Here is a 19,423-nt window from a genome sequence, read left to right on the forward strand (position 1 = left end):
TTAATAAAATAGTCTCTGTTAATTTGTAAAATATATAAGTAAGAAACAAGTACAGAAACAATAATATGTTAACTAAACTGAAAAGCTCTATATAATATTAATATAATGTATTGTAATTTAACATCGTTTTAATAAATTTGTAAACAGCATAATTCAAAAGTGTCAGATGGGCGACAGATTTCTGTTTTTATTTGAGCAAAACTGGTGAAATTCTTAGGTTTTTGAAACTTAATCTGATTAAATAAATATTCGTCATAATGAAAAACTTAATACGAATAATATCTGAACACAAGATCTAAAAAGAGTTCACAAAGGAGCAGTTGCGAGCATTGTAAGGTCTAGGCCTCCAGGCAGTTCTTATAGTCAATTCCAATCGGCTCCTCTACCAGCAAGTGGTCCTGTATCGGCGCAGACGATCAAGAACACAAACAAACATAAGCCATGCTAAAAATAAATATACGATACTTACTTTCTTTCGTTAGTACTAAGTCAGCAGCAAAGTTAATAAAAGTAGTTAAAGTAATCAGTTGTTTTATAATTGAAGCCATGTTGTTTGAGATATAAGCATTATTTTGTTTCTGAATAGCAACGTGTTCACTCGTTCGCTCGTACTTATGTACTGTGGTGCTCCAGTTCAGTTCAGAAGTTTCTAAGTGGCCATGCGTTCGGTGCACTTCAAAAGAATCTATTCGGATTCGTCCATTTGTTGCTTGGGGGAGTTCAGCGTTCAATGTTTTCAACAATGGAGTGATAAAAAAGCGCCCCAGAAAGAAAGTTTTTTATAAAAACAATATACAAAACAAAGAAGTGTGAATTGGTTTCATAGAGAATTTTGGGTGGTACTGTGTTCTCGCCTGCTATGAATGAATAACAGCATCCATGTAGGACTACAATACAAAGTTAAGGCCTAAAAAAGTGACATAATATTAAGGTGAGTTTAAGTGCCCTTCGAATTATTGATTTCTAATTTATTTTCTCCCTATTTTCTACTTGTTAGAAGATACATTATATTTTTGTATTATCATTATATTATTGGTTAATAGACGTTCAGTTACCCGGTTGTGCCATGGTACTCCATGGTTGTACAGGGAAGAGTTAAATTACCAGTTGTCCATCGGTGACTGCTCATAAATTGAGGTTAACACTTTATTCTTTATTTCAAGCCAACAGTGTAAAACACCAATAACAGGTTGAAAATAAAATAACTAAACTATAAAATAGTTAATATAATACTTGTGTGATATACCATATACAATTAAAGGATGTAGCTAGTTATACTATTGTACAACTTCATCTTAAAGATGATGATGTCATTATTATCATCATATAAATATGGGTTCATTAACCGTATTTAATCAGTCCTGCCTACGAAAACGAATACTGAGATAGCGCAGTGCTGTTAACAAATTAAAGCTGTATATTGATACCTCTAAGTCTGTTTGACAGTCACAATTTTTTGCAAAACTGTAGGCATAGTAGTCTAAGATGTATTGTCCCCCAAAAACATAAAAAATGAAGATTAATTAAATCAGATTTTGAATATGTTATTTTGTACTTTTAATAAATTTAATCACTTCCGTAGAAAAAAAAAATGTTTTCACTTATAAAATGACAAAATAAATGGTTAAATTCAACCAAAAACCCATTAGCTGGCAGCCAATTTGACCATTTTTTGCTTTAAATTATATTTTTTTCAGATAAATACGGTTTTTTTCGATCCAATTTTTGGTCAAAGTGGATAACTATTATGTTACATTATAATGGCATATTCAACAAAAATGTTATTAGGAATTATTTTTTTCAGGGGGAAATACATCTTTAATTAAGCCGTTTGTATGTATTTATTTATTTAATACCATCTTTAATCGGGGTGGCCTAAGGTTCCAGGGGAGGCTGATCACCAAAGGCCCCCATTGAAACATAATACAGAATAAGTCTTAAATTGCTCTATGTATTTTGATTGTGGCTGCCATTAAATTTTACTTAGTTATTTATAATTAATGTAAATCTTATAAGCATTGAATTAAATTGGTGTCAGGCTTTTGCTTTTCTATTTTGAACGTATGGTGATTATAACTTTAACCCTTGTATTGCTTCTTTTTCCCATGTATTCTGAGCCATTATAATTCAATATTTCGAATTTATTTGTTCATCAATAAATTAATATTTATCAATATCGTAAAAGTCCAATAAACTCAATTTAGCTTATTTACAGGCCCGTAGCCAGGTTTTTTGGGGGTTCCCCCCCCCCCGCCCCATTTCTTTTTGCAATCGTGAAAGTAATTATCCATTATAGAATACTGTAGTGTACTATATAATTTCTCTGCATAACTCAGATTTTATTATCTATAACTCAATTAGTTCAGCTAATTTCACAAACTTTATTTTACGGTGTGAAAAAAGGCTACTGAATGACGAAATAAATAAAATACAAATTAATATTGAAATAAGTTTTTATTTACATATGCCTACTGAATTATAACACCGTATAAATCACTACTAGAATAGGTCTATATGGAATTTTGTTTCATTTGTAAAATAAAAAAAAAAACAATTGTAGGCTTAAAAAACGTAGCCTATGATTTTTAAATTGGAGTCCAGGGCTTAAAAATTATAAATTAAGCGCCGACTTAAATGAAGGCTCATTTCAAAATTTAGGACGGCGGATGGGGAAACAGGACAGCACCCTTGATTCTGCCTATAATGTGTATGTCATGATAGCCTAGACCGCCTGAATTTGGACATTGTTATGCAACGCCACTTTCATAATTGGTGTATTATTAGACGTTTTTTGTTTGTTTCTTGTTTAGTTTTAAATTCACGATTAATGAACTCTGGTTACTTGAGGGCGCCCAACATGCTTGCTTGTCCATCAACTTTATTTGAATATTATCAGTGACACATACACAAATCAATAAATTAATTTATTAAACTTAATAAAACGTTTAAGAAAATAATTAAAAATATAACAATTTAGCTTATTAAGTTCATACTTAACTCATAGTTATAATTATAGACTTTAGCTTTGGAACGAGTACGGCAGTGCTAGGCCTCGGTTATTTACCCTAAGAATTAGGCCTTACGAACGAGAAATGTTCTCAATTTATTTACATTTAATTATTAGCAAAACATCTGAAAAATACTAGATTCCTGGAGCAAAGCTAATCTGTGATATCATCATCCATATTTGTTTTATATTAATTTAAATATCCGCAAGTCAAACATTGTAATGGAATTTATTCCTTTTTTATTTTTTAAATTATCACGTTAAATCTGTAAATGGTGGATTTGTATAGTGTTTTTTTAAAAAACTCCCAAATGATATAGTATTTAAATCATGTCGCAAAAAAAAGGGGGAATAAATTAAAAACCCCAGATTTAACATTTAAGTCGAACGTAGGCCACATAAGGGAGTGTGCAGATCACATACCTTGTTTATTATTAGAGAAAGAATACAGGGATTTGACACCTTCCAACACCCGATTGTTTTTTTTTTAAAGGGGATCTCAACTAGGCCTACTAAAAAAAAACTAAAGAATCAGACAAAGGGCCTATACACTGGGGGTGTGAAATCAGATAGCCTCAATGACGGATAAAAGCTTTATAATTCACACATTTTTATCTGTTTAGGGCTGGACTGCTCATTTCAATGATTCGTACCAACTTTATGTTTTTCTTATCACAAATAACTAATAATAGCATCTTATTATTTGTTAACTACGACTGTCACCTCATGTATGGTCTTACAATATTTCTATAACCCTCCCTGGCAGAAAATATGATTTTATTTTTTAAAATATCATTATTCAGTTTTTCACTGGGACTAATAACTAAATATGCCATACTATACAATTTCTTGTGATACGTAGTGCCTACTAATTCAGCAATGTTCTTTTTTTGTATATTCTCAGCTTAATACATTTGTTTATAAAATTATAAATTTATATTAGTTAAGACCAGGGACTGCTGACGCTGCTTATTTACTGCTTACAGTAGGCCTAATCTTATTTACTTTAGCAGTCCCTGACCAATTTTTATCTGTATATTTTATTTTATAGTTTGTTGGTCAAATAAATAATTAATGAAATGAAAATAATGGTTTTAGTGTTTTAGATTATAATTTATTATTTCTTGGCTTTAGTTTAATTACATTTTACATTAAACTAATAGGCATACGATTGATGACAATAATATTAGTAAAAACACTAACATTGATAATAAATACTAATGATTATAGCCTAGGCATATATACGATAGGTGACTAGTATAAGAAAAATGTTTAACATTCATGATTGATAAAAATAATATGTAAAATTTATTGAAATTATTTTGACGATCTAAATCGGCCACTGCATCCGATGGTGGCATACAGTAACTCGAAACTTCGACAGACATTTTTTTCGGGAAAGTAAGCCGCAGTAATATTTGATGATCATGCAAGTCTCGGCTCTCAGTCTCACATTTGTGGCCACGTACCTCCCTGACCGTTAAGTCACTCATACAACTATTTGATAATGTTAATGTTCCTCTGATACCGTCTGCTTAGCTAGATCTATCCATGGAGGTTATAGAAATAGATATTTTTATACCTCCATGATCTATCAACGTCATGAATAAATTTGCGTTTTGTTTTCCCTGTCGTTTCTATTGTAAACCTGAAATTATAAATTCACTTACAATAAAAATAAAGTTTTAAACAATCTATAATAGTTAAGGTTTACTATTATTTTCCATCGCAATAATTTGTTTAAAGGAAAATCAATGAATTTAACATGCGAAAATAGAAAAAAACTGAAATCTAACCAATGTCTTGGCAGTTGCTAGGCTGAAGTTGAGGGCGGTAGACTCATTTAATGCTATCTGTAAAGCTTCAATACTCTGCAAAAAAGGAAGCGATTACGCGTCAGGTTTAAATTATAGTGTAATTTTTTTCTTTCCTTGTAATTGTTTTTTTAGAAATCATGTTCTATGTCTCATTTAGATGGTGATAAGCTATATGCCTATTAACATAGCTTATCACCATTTGTCAATGTTTGTTACTGTATAGGCATATACAAAAAAAACCAGGTGGCAAAAATATCTTTCAAGAAATGAATATTAAAATCTACTAAACGGAAATTGTTTTATATGGTATTTGTTAAACTTATTATTTCCTTAGCACCTATTTGATTCTAGGTTTTAAATTAATATTAATTTCAGCATCAATTAAAGTAGGTAGAGGTTAGACGGAAAATTAAAAGGATATTGAAGCCTAACGAATTCCATAGTAGGTGGTAGGACTACCGTATGAAAGGTTACACACTTTGATGGTGGGGCGGCGTTTGAATGTTAAAATTATTCCAATTATATTAAGCAACAGCAACATTATTAAAATAATATATTTTAATCTAGAATCTATAATCATTCGAAAATGCATAATCGACATAGGATCTCCGACCTGCAGTGTCATCATGCCCGGACCAAAAATCCGGCCAAAACTGCTTTCCCAAGAAATGAGGAGTAAGCACGCCCCCACCCCTTTCAGGCGCACAGTGATTGAACATGACGTAACTAATTTCTAAGTTCTATTAATCGAAAATTCACTTCGTCACCTGTAACGACCCATCACGCATCGATGGTACGCCCGATGACTTGAACCCAGGAACAGTAAATATTCTGACTGGAAAATCTTCTATTAATATAAACTGTAACATTGTGTTCAGGAATGGATCTGATATACGAAGATCGCCTGGTATTGAAGGATATTGTGTTACTATGAATAGAGAAAAATCAAATGTTAACGATTTTATTCAAAACAGTAAAAATAGAGAAATAATCGTCCATATTTTGTAGAATTAATTAAAACGTCAGCTTGATTTTGCCGCGTCTCCTTCGTCGTCGTCATCGTCTCTCATTCCGATGTCCGATATCGTTTTTATTGTGACAACCGTGTTTCCAGTGGCGCAACACAACGTCTAGAGGCCCCTGGTTCAAGAACCCTACTGACACACTGGAGGCCTTATATGTTTTCATCCCTTTTCGACATATTTTAAAGTCTGTTGTTTCCTGTAAGCTCCGGGCCCCGGGGGTTTAGCCAGTGAGCGCTCATAGCCGTTACGCCATTGCGTGTTTCTATTCTGTTTCTGTATTGCGCTGTTTGGAAGATATAGGCCTAGTGTTTAAGTTGTAAAAAGACATTCTAGATAAACGCTTAGAAGCTGAACCATTGCATTTATTTACCTTTTGAACAGCGGAATGTGTTTTCATGAAGGCCTTTGATTCTGTGTACGTACTTTCTATCTTCGATGTGGACTGCTGCAACCACAGTTAAAGATTCAAACCCACTGGGGAAAAAATGCAAAGATTGTTTGTAGTTATTCATACTGTTATTTACTGAGCAGCATAGTCTAGATTATGATTGTGGTGTGATATGGTAGGCGGGTGGGAGGGTAGGGGTTATTGTTGTTGGACTGAGGGAGAGTACGTGAAGGTTGCTGGTAGGGTTGGTGGGTGTTCGGTGGCTTAAGTAAGAAGGAACATAACTTTATAACAGTAGAGGACGAAAATAAATTATAGCGCAAACTACGAAATGATTTCATTTATTTCAGCATCATAAATCAATTACAAAGAAAAAAAAACAATGAATATAAACAGGAAACAGATCGAAACTTCAACAACAACAAAACAAAAGCGATGCCAAGGATAACCCTTTGTCATCTAAGGACTTGTTGCCAATTGTCCTTTGAAAAACGAACGTTTTTTTTTACAAATAAAGCGATGGGTAAAAGAACAGACAAGGAAAACATTATAAATATATCTACATAATGGTTTTTACCTGCTATTTTCACAATGATTGATGATACCGTTGATGACGTGAGGACAGACGTTTCCCGATAATTGAGTGTTCACGACAATCAGTGATAGCTATGGAGAATATGAAATACAACTTTTTGGTTCATATCAGTTTGCGCATTGTATCTCCATGGTTTGCGAATCCATTGATCTCCCACCCATCATCCACAAAACCACCATCTCCCCGGCCCCACACATTGATCCCCTACCTATGCATTTACAAAGACGCTGTAGGCCAGTAGGCCTACAGCTTTATCATGTGGAAATAACGGTCGAAGCATATCTTATCAAAATTGGTAGGCCTATACCATGAATGTTTGCAGAAGAGGTTTTAATTGAGGGAATGACGTGGTACTGAGACTAATTATTATTATCTTAGTTGGTACAAGGTTAGACTGCCTTGGTGGGTACATGGAGCATGGTTGGTAGTAGTTACCTTTCAATTTTGGGTACAATATTATGTTAGGCCAACCATGAGGTATACCTCCATGGGCCAACAACGTGTTTGTTTTTAAAGTAACACATTAATAGCTACCGTATTCTGAAATATTCCCTTGATTATATTTGTTATTATTTGACGTGAATGCACTTTTCAAGAATAAGATTTATAGACAATTCGGTACCTGTTCGTACGCACAGTTGAGCACCTGTATAACCAGTGGGTCTGCGGCCATTGGTTTGATGGGTCGTTGGTGCGTACAGGCCGGCAGGTGATTATCAAGGACATGAATGTCCAACGAATTTCTCTCCACCTTGTGGTCAATACTCAGAGCTGCTCGACTAGGAATGAAAATAATTAAACGAGTTAAAGCAATTAGATAACAGTACGGCATGTCCGCTGTTTTCAGTGTTGTTGTCGACAGTTTTGAATGCTGGAGTATCGATTTAGTATAGCAGTTTAGACAAAAATACCCTCGAGGTTGCTAAAACATTCATTAACAAAATTACGGCAGGAGGTTGCTAAATGCTGTTTACGATTCAATTCTAATAGAAAACCGCTATCATCTAGGCTAGGATGTGAGAAATAATGAAAAAAAAATGTCTCCTAGTTAAAAATAAGTACAAGTCTTCCCTACTAATTCTTGATGCAATGATTTAACCACCATGGAGTTCAATGCACGGAGCTCCATGAATATAACTGTTTTCATTTTCGGTTTATATACATTGTGCAAGTCAATGACAAACAAGGTTTTTCAAACGATGTCCATCGACGGACCTGGTCCCCTATACAATGTTAATTCTATTTTAGTGGGAAAACACACAGGATTTTTAAAAATAGCCTTAGAATTTAAGATGATTTGGTCATTTTGTCTACAAAGCGAGATTATATTTAGGAGGAAAAGCATAAAGAAAAAACCACAACGGTTGACATCACCAATTTATTATTATTCATCGGAAGTTTTAGCCAACTGAATATGGACGTCACTAATGTAAGACTGGTTTATTCAAAATGTCATTGCATAGAATTTCCCGCTGGGGAAAATGTGTTTGTTCCTTGGAAATAATAGACGAATGGCAATATTGACATTAAAACAAGCGCCGTTTATTCCATTTTAAAAGAGGTTACAAGGTGGGTCACTTTGAAGTTTAAAAACAAATATAAACTTAGAAAGACAATGACGATGTCACTGTGCTTTTAAAAATTGGGCAAACAAAGTGTAAGAGATTTCTTGAATATTAACCCCCTCGCTTAGCATATGGCGAGTAAGACGAACGAAACATCCTGTCACCGGTAGGCCTACAAAAACGTGAAACACCGTTATATAGTAGCCTACGGGAGAACATCGCAACATAAAACAAGAAGCTGTAACTGGAATATAACCGACTTCTCGCTGATGTCGATGCTCCGCTAACGTTTAGTTAAAGATATATCATGCAAAATATTTTTTCAAGATATGTTTTTGTTGAATATGCTATTTTAATGTCACATAATATTATTATCGAAAAAAGAAATTATTACCTGAAAAAACTAATTTAAGGGAAAGAATAGTCAAATTAACTGGAAGTCAATGGGGGTTTAGTTGAATTTAACAGTTTAGTTTGTCTTTTTGTAAGTACTGTAAAAACATTTTTTTTTCAATGTAACATTATTAAAACTGCGAAATGGTCTCAAAAATGTTAAATTAATCTTCATTTTTTCGGGAGACAAAGCATCTTTAAAATAAAATCCGCTAAGTTATGATTTTAAATCTAATCCTATTTATTTATTTAAAACTCTCTGAAAACGTCATTGTACTTCTTACCTTCCAGCTGCCGATATATCTGTATATGCAAGTACCACGTGATTCTTAAGCATAATGATGTTTCTACGTAGTCCTACTGTATTTTTCTTTAAAACGAAACATTCTTCAGATACCGTAATATACTAATACGGGTGTACGATTAATTTGATTTTATGTCATCGGTATTCAATATCTATCCAGCTACTTCACTCGAGCTTTCCACCAACTGCGAACTACGTGGGTATTACTGTACTATTTAGGATTAATAATAAAGTTAAATCATCACCACGGCAACAGAACTGTCTCATTTCCAACCAATAAGCGATCGTGATTAAATAAGTGTTACTTAAGCGTGGTTCCCACTAGCGACGCAACGCAAGGACGTAACGCAACGCAAGTGAACTGACCAATCACAAGCGATGGCTTATTCGCTTGTGATTGCTAACTGTCTATAACTTCGCTTGTCATTGGTTAAAACTCTTGCGTTGCGTTTACGTCCTTGCGTTACGTTCTAGTGGGAACCAAGCTTGAAGGAGCAGGTTGTCTCCGATTTGGATTTTTCAATCATCTTTATTCTATACTGAAGAGCAGATTTCTTTTGGTAGGCTTCTTTTACTTCTCGAGGAGGTTATTTTTTTCACCCATGTCATATTTTGGTTAAATCTTTTAACTAATTCATTATTAATTAATGACTATAAAGGTGCTTCTAGAGAGAAAATCATTTTTTCTGCATGTTAATGTTCTTCTCGAAATCTCGAGTGGAGCAGAAGATCCAACCGTACCCACACGGACAGGTACAGTCGCCGGAGGTCTAGTGGTCATGTATGGTATTTATTGATGTGACCAGAAGATATAAATTCTAGATCAATTGACTCGTCCCATCCAAACTATTCTGGTGGCTATACAGCATTTTGGACGGTATTGGCAAGGTCATTTGGCGAGAAAAGACACCAGTCCAGAAGGAAATGAGGAAAACCCAAAACAAGCCGCGATATGAAACTTCAGCCCAAAATAGGAAGAATGTCAAGTCTTTCGTTGGTGCCCTACATACTATTATATTATGCGTTCTGGTATACGGCAAGTATTTCCAAATAAAATGATCAATTGAATGTGCAATGTAAAAGCACTATCTCAAAGTTTATGCCTCAATTGATAATTTTACTTGACAATACAGTACAGTCCACTAATTTAAACAAATTCTTAAATCAAATAGGCCTAAATGACGTCAATAGCTTTATTTACTACCTTATTTCATGTTTACATATCTAAAATATTTACATTCATTAATCAGTTACAGGCTGACTGTACACACAAAATTGTTGCCAAAATCAATACTGAAAATACTTTCAAATGTAACTTTACATAAAACAAGGCTTCCCATTTGTATGACATGAGATGAAAATAAAATAATTAAGATTATTTATGGCAATTAAAATGTTTCTTAATAAAAGTATGGCCCTTGTTACTATTAAAAAGTTTTTAAAGAAAAGTTCAGTTGAAACTATCCATCCATTCTCCATACTGTATTTGTGCTTTAACAAACATTCCAACCAGGTACATTAACCTCAGTTGTTCAGTGCCCATAAAATTTAAACTTTAAGGTACATTATTTACATTTAGGACATTCTGTTAGCTTAGATATGTTACTTAAAACAGAGTTAATCGTCAAATTTAATCTTTTTGTTCTGTCCTTCTCCACCAAATGATGACCTCTTCTGCCCACCTGAAATGAAAAATATAATAATATTACTTTTTCTTCAAATAAAAGAGCCTAATTAACTTGGGCTAGCAAGTTAGGATCACTGACCTTGTTACATTTGTATCATAACATTTTATTCAAGACAAATTAAACAAGAAATATTTCTTACAAAAAATGCCGCTCAACATTTTAAAATTAATCATTGTTCTTTCTTCAGATATATTTATGATTAATTATTAAAAAGATGTCCTTTAATCGCAAAAATACATACACATCAAAGATAGTTCTTTAATTATGAATCACATGCCCATTTTTTTCACCAGTTAATTGTACAGTATACTATAAATACACAATTTTTAATAATTTATGGAAAGTATGTTTTTGTTACCATGGAAACGTGTAACAAAATAAAAATGTTGGTTAATAATCACAAAAATCTAACATAGTTATTAAATTATAAATCACATCATGCCTATTTTTTCACCAGTTAATTGTAAAATATATACATACCAAATCCTCCACCACGACCTCCTCTAAATCCACCTCTTCCTCCTCCACCACGACCGCCACGGAATCCACCACCGCCTCGGCCGCCACGGAATCCACCACCACCTCGTCCACCGCGGAATCCACCTCCACGACCGCCTCGGAATCCACCACCTAAAAATAGATAAAAGGCGACCATATTAAGAAAACTAGGGAAAGGCAACTAAATTATACAGTAAACTCAAATTATGTATGCACAAACAAAAACCAAAAAGGTCTCTTACCACGTCCTCCGCCACCGAAGCTATCTCTTCGTGGTTTTGCAAGATCAAGTGAGATGTCTGTTTCGTCAATCTGTATACCATCACCGTGCTCTTCCACGCACTTCTTAGCTTCACCCTCCGATGAAAAGTCAACAAAGGCAATTCTACAAAAACAAACATGCGTTTAAATATATCTCAATGATTACAAAATCAGGAAAAATTAAGGTTTGCCCCTTTTTTTTAGAATTACTACAAAGTTTCAACATACCCTTTAGGTTCACCGGTATCCCTGTCTGTGGGTATACGGATCGAAATACCACCAATAGCAGACCTGATCGAGTCTTCGGTTGTCTCGGCTGATAAACCTCTCAACATAACTGTCTTTTGTTCTTGCTTTCCTAAAAGTAAACAAAACCAAAATGGTAAATATTTGAAAGATGTCAGTTAGGATATATAAAGCTCAGGTACAGGCATAAATTTTAAATATAATATCCGATTAATTGTACATAAATCAAATATTTGTAATAGAAATCAAGACGAAAAAACATGGATTTCCCTCAATATGGTCAAAAACAAAATTTGGCAAAATTCTGCCATAAAAACCAGGAAGACTTTTTTTCAGTAGTTAGGTAGTTTAATTTTTGCTATAGCATGAAAATAAAAATATGAAGTTGAATAAAAATACCAGAAATGTAAAATTCAAGTTATATTACCTATATTTAGTCATCTATAACATTTTTTACCACACTATTTATTTTTCATAGCTTTTTAAAATTCCTCTGTATTTACAAAATTGGTGTACAAAAGAATAGACCGTTACTGTGTAATTTGAACTATCCCCCACTGATAAGAAAGTGCTTATTTTCAACAAGCTCGTGTAACACAAATCAAATCTAAAAAATTATAGAACATAGGGGAAACTATAGATCGATAATTATTGGAATGTATGATCAATAGAAATTTGTTGACCGCACCTGGCCTTTAAAACCAACTCAAATTTAATGAAGTATATTATTAGCCAGTGAGCTTATTTAGCTGGCAAGATTTACATTTTTTAAAAATATATAAGAAGCTCTTACCAAATCCTCCACCGCCGCCTCCTCCACCACCACCTGATCCTCTTTTGTCACCCACGTAATCTAGGAATACACTTCTACCTTCCAGCTCAGTACCCTGATGAGCCTCAATGGCTTTCTTCACATCTTCTTCGCTTGAAAACTCGACATATGCAAACCTGAATTAAGAATACATATTTAGCCATTGAATACTAGTGTTAAGGCAGCACAAACCTACCTGAACACAAAGTAACTAACCACAAGTTGGTTTTATCAAGGCAATCTAACAGGACACTGAGCTTAACTTGCCAAGATAGAAACATGTAACAAAGATAGAAACGTGTAACAGTCTTTTAATCTTGTGTCTGGCTGCGACAAATACCAACAGTACCATGTACATATTTTCTGTGAGGTGCCGGTGGAACTGATCATGTCGCAGCCACAGATAAACCCTTTGATCTCCAGAGCATGCTGTTAGATTGTCTTGGTTTTATGCTGAACTCACTGTTGGAGCAAGGAGTGTCACTCAAAAACTAAGGAATCCAAATGCATAAACAGAGCAACTGTCAAATCGCATTCATGAACACTATACGTACCCTTTGCTGCGTCCATAGTCGTTCTTTGGAATACGTACATCTTGTGCCCCAAAATATTCCAGTATGGTGGACTCAACCGTGTCGTAATTCAGACCTTTTACGAACATAGTTCTGTCATCGGAACCTTTGCCTCTGTCTGTGTTCACAAAAATAACACAACTGCATTTGATAGATATACTAAAGTGCAAAAACTTAGAATTATACTTTCTATGTACTACTACTACTTTAGCTTGGTGGTTAACATACTTCACTTCCAATCCAAAGGTTCGGGGTTCAATCCTGACCTAGTGCCAGGCTTGTAAATCGCGACTCTTTCAACTCCACTCCCTAAGCCTCAAATGAGCACGATAAATTATTAAATAGTTTATCCATCCTATAATTGGCGAAATACTCGCTTTTGGATGTGCACGAAATAAAAAAATGTAAGTAAAAATATACCTCTTTGTTGTCTAGCAGGGGTACCCCTGTCTCCATCCGTTTTTGGTGGATTGGCACGGTCAATTCGAATGCTACTGCCTTCAAGGTCAGAGCCGTGAAGTTCTAGTATTTTCTTGAATTCTTCCTCTGATGACACATCAACATAACCAAATCTGTGGTTAGAAAATATTGCTATCAATTAGGTTACTGAAGCATTACCAAAGGGTCAAACTTACTGGAGCTAAGCATAACCCAAGATGGTCGAAATTACTGAAGCAACATTTTTTTTTGGGGTGGGGTCAAACCTACCTTCTTCTTGCAACAAGTCTCGGGTTTAAAACTTCAACACCATTTTCTTTGAAAAAGTTAACCAGTACTTCTGGATCTAGTTCTGGGTCAAGTCCTCCAATGAAAACCGGAATTGGTTCTGAAAAACAGAGAAACAGTCCGTCAGTACTTAATATACCGTATCCTTAATATACCTATTATAAAATGGAGGTACAGTCTAGGGTTGATTAGCTTGGCCACGAGAACTGTGCATACAAATATCAAGAATGCACAATACAATATTTTGTTATATAGTATGTATGGCCATGCCTTTAAATACACTGTAGATCTTTTACAGTATATTCCTAAATCAATGACCAGTTTACTGTTTGTCTTGTGTAAAAAGAATAATCACAGAAACTTAACACTATTCCACAAACAATGATTACAAGACAAATCAAAACTAAAAGGATCGAACCAATACCTCCTGTGTTGGCTGATTTAGTTTTTGCCGCACCATTTGCTCCTTTGGTTTTTTTGACTGGAGGTTCATCTAAAAAAGATAAATTACAGAATTAAGTTCTTGCATACTGACCGCATATATGAATGTGATATGAAAGTTGTAGAGAAGATAAACGGGACAATTTAAATGTTCTTTTGTAAACCTTTAACATTTTTTCCCAATTAATGTCATTTTAAATGTATTGGGCAAAAAAAGTATGTGTAGCAATCCTTATAAATTTTACCTCAAATATTGTTCACACCAATCAGCATATGTTTGGAGCATTTGCCATGATCAGACCACGTTTTACGCACATGTTTAACGTGCATCCAATCTGAAGGACGAGTCAATTAGAGTATCTTGCCCAAGTATAAAAACAGTATGGCCATTTCGCATGCACACCAAACTTTTACACAGTATCACTTTATTTTGAATATAATTTTAAAATCCAAGTTGGATGATTTTCTTTTACAACTCATGATTGGGCATGAAGTAAATGCATTACAGAATTATCTATTACCTTCTTCACTTTCGTCCTCCTCACTTTCATCATCACTTTCCTCTTCCTTTGCAGCTTTCTTCTGAACTTTAGCAGCTTTTTTCTTTGTTTCCTTTTTAGGTGGTTCTTCCTCCTCTTCACTGCTCTCTTCCTCATCACTGTCTTCTTCAGATTCCTCCTTGGCTGCTTGCTTTTTCTGCACCTTGGCTGGTGTCTTCTTTGCAGCCTTCTTCGGTTCCTCCTCTTCCTCACTCTCTTCCTCTGATGAAGATTCCTTCTTGGCTTTACCCTTTTTAGCAGCCTTCTTCACCGGTGCTGGTTTTGCTTCTTCTTCACCCTCACCACTCTCCTCTTCACTCTCCTCTTCCTTCTTGGCCTTTGCTTTTGGTGTCTGTTTCTTGGTCTGTGCCTTTGCTGGTGCTGGCTCCTCATCACTACTCTCTTCTTCACTGCTTTCAGCCTAGACAAAAAAATAAATACAAGGAAAACAATTAGATTCTTGTAATTAGATTGGAGGCTTGTAGGACACATGATATTAAAATAAATGTTCTATTGCACTCTTGATGATGTATAATGTCGTTATTATCATGCGAGTACTGCAATTTCGTTTTGCGTGTTTATTTTTGTTAGTGATCAATCACAAGCAACTTAGTAAGGGAAAAATATTTCCATTTTCCAAATATATCAAAATACGCTGTTCATTTTAATAATTGACATACCTTCTTAACAGGCTTCTGTTTAGCCTTGGCAGACTTTGGAGTTCTGAAAATTAGATTTAAAAATGTGTGAATGAATTGCATTAACAGTAAATAGAAATAATAAAGAGTCTTTACAATGTTCTCAGACAAATGCCTCGTACTAGTTCACCATCGAATGTACCGATTTGAATGGTTTGTGGTTACACTCTCGGTTTAAAGACAGTCATCATAGAACAAAGTTATAGTGTAGACTGGACATGTTAAGCACAACTTCTATTACTGTATGATTATAATTAAGGGTGGTATAATTAAGGGTGATTTCCACTGGGACAAAGATGCAAATAATTTGGCCAAACACAAGGATGGGATCCCTTGTGATTGGTAAAATCATGGAACTATAGTTCCATGGTAAAATCACTTGCATTGCAGACATCCTTGTGTGAACTAAACTTTAAATTAGATGTTAAAACAGTTGAACAGGCAATTATGTGAATCTTACTTTTTTGGTGGAGGAGCTGCAACTTCCTCTTCTGAACTCTGGGTTAAGAAAGAAAAGTGAATAATTCAAGTAAATAATGTCATAGCATTAATTCAAAAACTTTTGGGGATGAAAACATTTGTTGGGTATATAGTCTCAGAGCCAAAATTGGTCAGCAACTGGCCTCAGGTTACCATACAACATGGCACCAACCATCTGCCTCGTCATCTTTGTCATCATTGAAACCCAAATATCTACTATTCCAAAATAATTGACAAGGTGCAACAGTGGTAATTTAACCACTTAAGGCCAATTTATACAGACGATCGGTAACGGTAATACCTCTATGATACTTCTATGACCATTTACACACAACGTGGAGAGGACGGGCAGTTTCCGCACAGGATAGACATAGGATAGATACAGATTGTGTGTGGGACAAGCTACACGGTTTTCTTCCTAACGTTCTTCTGTGTAAATTGGCCTTTACTCATACTATTTGATGCAAGAGATGTGATAATTGGAATATAAGCAATTGTATGTCTACGTTTGTACAATTGTGTAAACATCCAATGTGCAGCCTGCGCCATTGTACTCCTAATTCAATTCTGCAAATTTATTAGGTACAGTACTGATATAGACTAAGAAGGAAAAGATAATCGTCCATACCTCTTCTTCACTGCTTTCTGGCTCTACTGGTTTTGGTGGTGCCTTTTGCTTCTTTGCGGAAGCTGGAGTCTAAAGTAAAAGAAAAGTAAGGTTGATGATTTACACATTTTTACAACCAGACTTCCTTTTTAAGCCAAATAAAAATGTGTAAATTCAATCTGCACTTTCTTACAACATTATATGTTTTATTTTTAATAAACAACATTGCTGGTTGATTTTTCCTACAACCAGGCAAGGTAAATTTAACCATTTCCACAATAAACGTTAACATTTCCCAAATTTGTATGAAATTAATTCTCCAAACACATGCTTTGTTGGATAAAAGACGTATTACTTATTCTGCTTTACTGACCATCTGAACATTTTTTTTGTTCTTTTTTATCGTTGATCCTTCACTTACACTAAATAAACACAAGTTCTAATATCTAAAACTTAAAGTAATACAGTACTGTATATAGGTGGCAGCTACTTACTGTGCATTGCCTTACCTTGGACTGTCATTGGCCGAGGCGGAACACTCATCACACGGTCTAATCAACAACCAGTGAATTGTGGACTTCCGTCAGTTCGTAACAAACCAAATTGCCATGCCTCAAGTCTACCAAAGTCACGCAAGACTTTGCCACCACTGTCACACATGCACACGGGTGCAAATTTATTACCAATATGGGTACGAACCCTTTTAAAACAATCAGTATTTGCACACGAGTGCAATTCCCTTTCCTTACCAAATTGGGTTACGCTAAACCCATCGACAGGTTACCAGGCGAGGCAACCAGGATTCACTTCATATCTTAATGGTGTAGCAGGCTATGCAGTGCTTACATTTTGGTACCAACATTTAAAAGTTTTTTTTATTTGAGTTTTAAAATTCCCAATTGTAAAATCAGGCTCGTCTCTTTTTACTTTTCAAATAAAAGGTAATCAATTGTTTGCTTTTGAATTGTGCAAGCTTATTAATAATTATTATTAGTCTACGCCTATGAAAATCAATTAAAATGGATGTGGCCTAGAGTAAAGTTAAGCAGGCTAGCTACCAACCAAACAATAAAATGGGCTTTACAATTTTGTAAAAAAAAATACAGTAAGAACACAGAGAAAAGGATTAAGTTATTGTTTAAACCAAAATAGCATAGGCCCTAGGCTAGCCAAGGCCCTAATTAAATTTCATTAGGCCTATATAAATTTTAATTTGTTGTGCATTAGTCTAAATGTAAGTGTAGCAGAGGCTACATCGTGACCAATCCAACGACCACGTGGTCGTAAAAATCCGTCCTTCCACAACGTAGGCCTACCGAGCCTATCCTTCACAAACGATACGAATTTGCAAACACGTTTGTTCGCATTTTCCCCTTAATTTCAAGAATATACGAATCATATTGAGTTCAACAGAAACAGCAAAAATGTTTTGATATAATAGCGAACCAGTGTGCTTACTTTTTGCTTCTTTACAGCCATTTCGTAAATTTATCTGCAGCGATCTAAAAGCACGTCTTGCACAAGTGAAGGTTCGATTTAAAAGGACGAAGGGAAGCGATGCACGCTTTGATTTCGACGACACGAGGTGATTAAAAAAGGACAACTGGTGGCGCTATCACAAAAAGAAGTAAAGTACAATCAACTTTCTGAGTACAATAAAGTGAGCTTAGTATTTAAAGTCGATTCACTAAATCATGGTTAGTAATATTGTTTGATACCCTTGTTATAAATATCACTAAGATTTACATATCTCCATATTTTGACTTCAAATAGGAAACATTTAAATATTAATATGTGGTTGATGAAGAAATACAATACAATATAAAAATAAAATATTTATTTTATTCCGTATTCTGTCATCTTCCACGTCCAAACATCATTCATTATTAGTTAAATTTAAACTATAAACAGGAGAAAATTTCTTTGTCATGAGCCAACAACATAAATCAAGAAATATTTCTTACAAAAAACGCCGTTCGACGTTTCGACGTATCAGTTTTAATTATTGTTCCTTTTTCATTAAAATAGGCTTAGTGTTTTTTGTTAACGATCTGTTTAATAAGTAGGCCTAAATATTTAGTACGTAAAATAAAGTTTAAAATGCTCTATTTAATTATAAAGCAGGGCCGATATGGTGTAGGCCTATTAAATACATGATTATTTTGAGAATGTGGATTATGATGAATCAGTTTTCTTTCTGTAGTTGATTTAGCTTCTAAATTTACGTTATGGCAAAATTCGGTATATCGCGCGTTATACTTTTTTTACTCGATGGTACATGGTGCATATTTTCGGTAAACTGTTAAATAATATATAGCTAGTGACTTTGAAAAACTGTTTGCTTCAACGATTTGCCTCAAGGGGCGTTTTCCGATCGTGGTGGTATACAATGAAGCGTGGTTCCCACTAGAACGCAACGCAACGTAACGCAGCGACGTATCGACGCAGAGTGCTGTATTGTGCGTAATCACAAGTGGGAACCGACGATGCAATAGTGCTGCAAACATCGCAGGTTTGATTTCACGCAGGCGGGGGAAACAGTAATTATTGGAAGGGCATTTTCGTACGTTGCGTAGATTGCGTCGCTAGTGGGAACCAAGCTTAAGATGTCGATGCTGTAAAGTACTGTACTATCAATTAGGAATTAGAACCCTCACGCATAGTATAGGATGCTTTACGGTTCGACTCAGATGTCGTAAAACGAAACATTGGCACGTATTCTAAAGCGTGGTTCCCACTAGAACGCAACGCAACGTAACGCA

At 34.8% G+C, this 19,423-nt stretch overlaps 3 protein-coding genes across 5 annotated transcripts in view; all 3 read right to left on the bottom strand.

Moving 5' to 3' along the window:
• LOC144858698 (ephrin type-B receptor 1-B-like) overlaps nt 1-606 on the bottom strand; it is a 41,514-nt gene extending 40,908 nt beyond the window's left edge. For all 3 annotated transcript variants that reach the window (XM_078714796.1, XM_078714795.1, XM_078714794.1), the window contains exon 1: nt 470-606. In XM_078714796.1, the coding sequence (XP_078570922.1) occupies nt 470-548 (79 nt within the window). In that variant the 5' untranslated portion in view covers nt 549-606. The remainder of the gene's footprint in view (nt 1-469) is intronic.
• Nucleotides 607-4,202: 3,596 nt separating this feature from the next.
• On the bottom strand, nt 4,203-9,267 carry LOC144836083 (uncharacterized). The gene is made up of 7 exons (XM_078691266.1): nt 9,075-9,267; nt 7,455-7,611; nt 6,815-6,903; nt 6,220-6,323; nt 5,592-5,752; nt 4,804-4,878; nt 4,203-4,655 (listed from the first exon to the last, which is right to left on the bottom strand). The coding sequence occupies exons 1-7, from the start codon at nt 9,125-9,127 to the stop codon at nt 4,608-4,610; spliced, it is 687 nt and encodes a 228-aa protein (XP_078547392.1). The 5' UTR covers nt 9,128-9,267; the 3' UTR covers nt 4,203-4,607.
• Nucleotides 9,268-10,273: 1,006 nt separating this feature from the next.
• On the bottom strand, nt 10,274-18,251 carry LOC144858748 (uncharacterized). The gene is made up of 14 exons (XM_078714851.1): nt 18,120-18,251; nt 16,683-16,751; nt 16,035-16,072; nt 15,557-15,599; nt 14,859-15,297; nt 14,321-14,389; nt 13,879-13,996; nt 13,591-13,742; nt 13,153-13,288; nt 12,581-12,735; nt 11,770-11,899; nt 11,523-11,665; nt 11,263-11,412; nt 10,274-10,776 (listed from the first exon to the last, which is right to left on the bottom strand). Exons 1-14 carry the CDS (start codon nt 18,138-18,140, stop codon nt 10,712-10,714), a joined length of 1,728 nt encoding a protein of 575 aa, XP_078570977.1. The 5' UTR covers nt 18,141-18,251; the 3' UTR covers nt 10,274-10,711.
• Between the last annotated feature and the right edge of the window lie 1,172 nt (nt 18,252-19,423).

Source organism: Antedon bifida, chromosome 2, assembly GCF_963402885.1.
Source record: "Antedon bifida chromosome 2, ecAntBifi1.1, whole genome shotgun sequence".
Classification (NCBI taxonomy): Eukaryota; Metazoa; Echinodermata; class Crinoidea; order Comatulida; family Antedonidae; genus Antedon; species Antedon bifida.

Bases quoted from the DNA above. Each gene is read 5' to 3' on its own strand.
- LOC144858748 (XM_078714851.1), bottom strand. From the start codon at position 18,140: ATGGCTGTAAAGAAGCAAAAA. The intron at 15,298-15,556 runs GTATGTCAATTA...TTTTTTGTCTAG, and splicing joins AACAGAAGCCTGTTAAGAAG to GCTGAAAGCAGTGAAGAAGA. The intron at 13,997-14,320 runs GTATTGGTTCGA...TCTGTTTTTCAG, and splicing joins TAAATCAGCCAACACAGGAG to AACCAATTCCGGTTTTCATT.
- LOC144836083 (XM_078691266.1), bottom strand. From the start codon at position 9,127: ATGCTTAAGAATCACGTGGTACTTGCATATACAGATATATCGGCAGCT. The intron at 6,324-6,814 runs GTAAAAACCATT...TTTTTTCCCCAG, and splicing joins AATCATTGTGAAAATAGCAG to TGGGTTTGAATCTTTAACTG. The intron at 4,879-5,591 runs GTGACGAAGTGA...CCTTTTTTGCAG, and splicing joins TGCGTGATGGGTCGTTACAG to AGTATTGAAGCTTTACAGAT.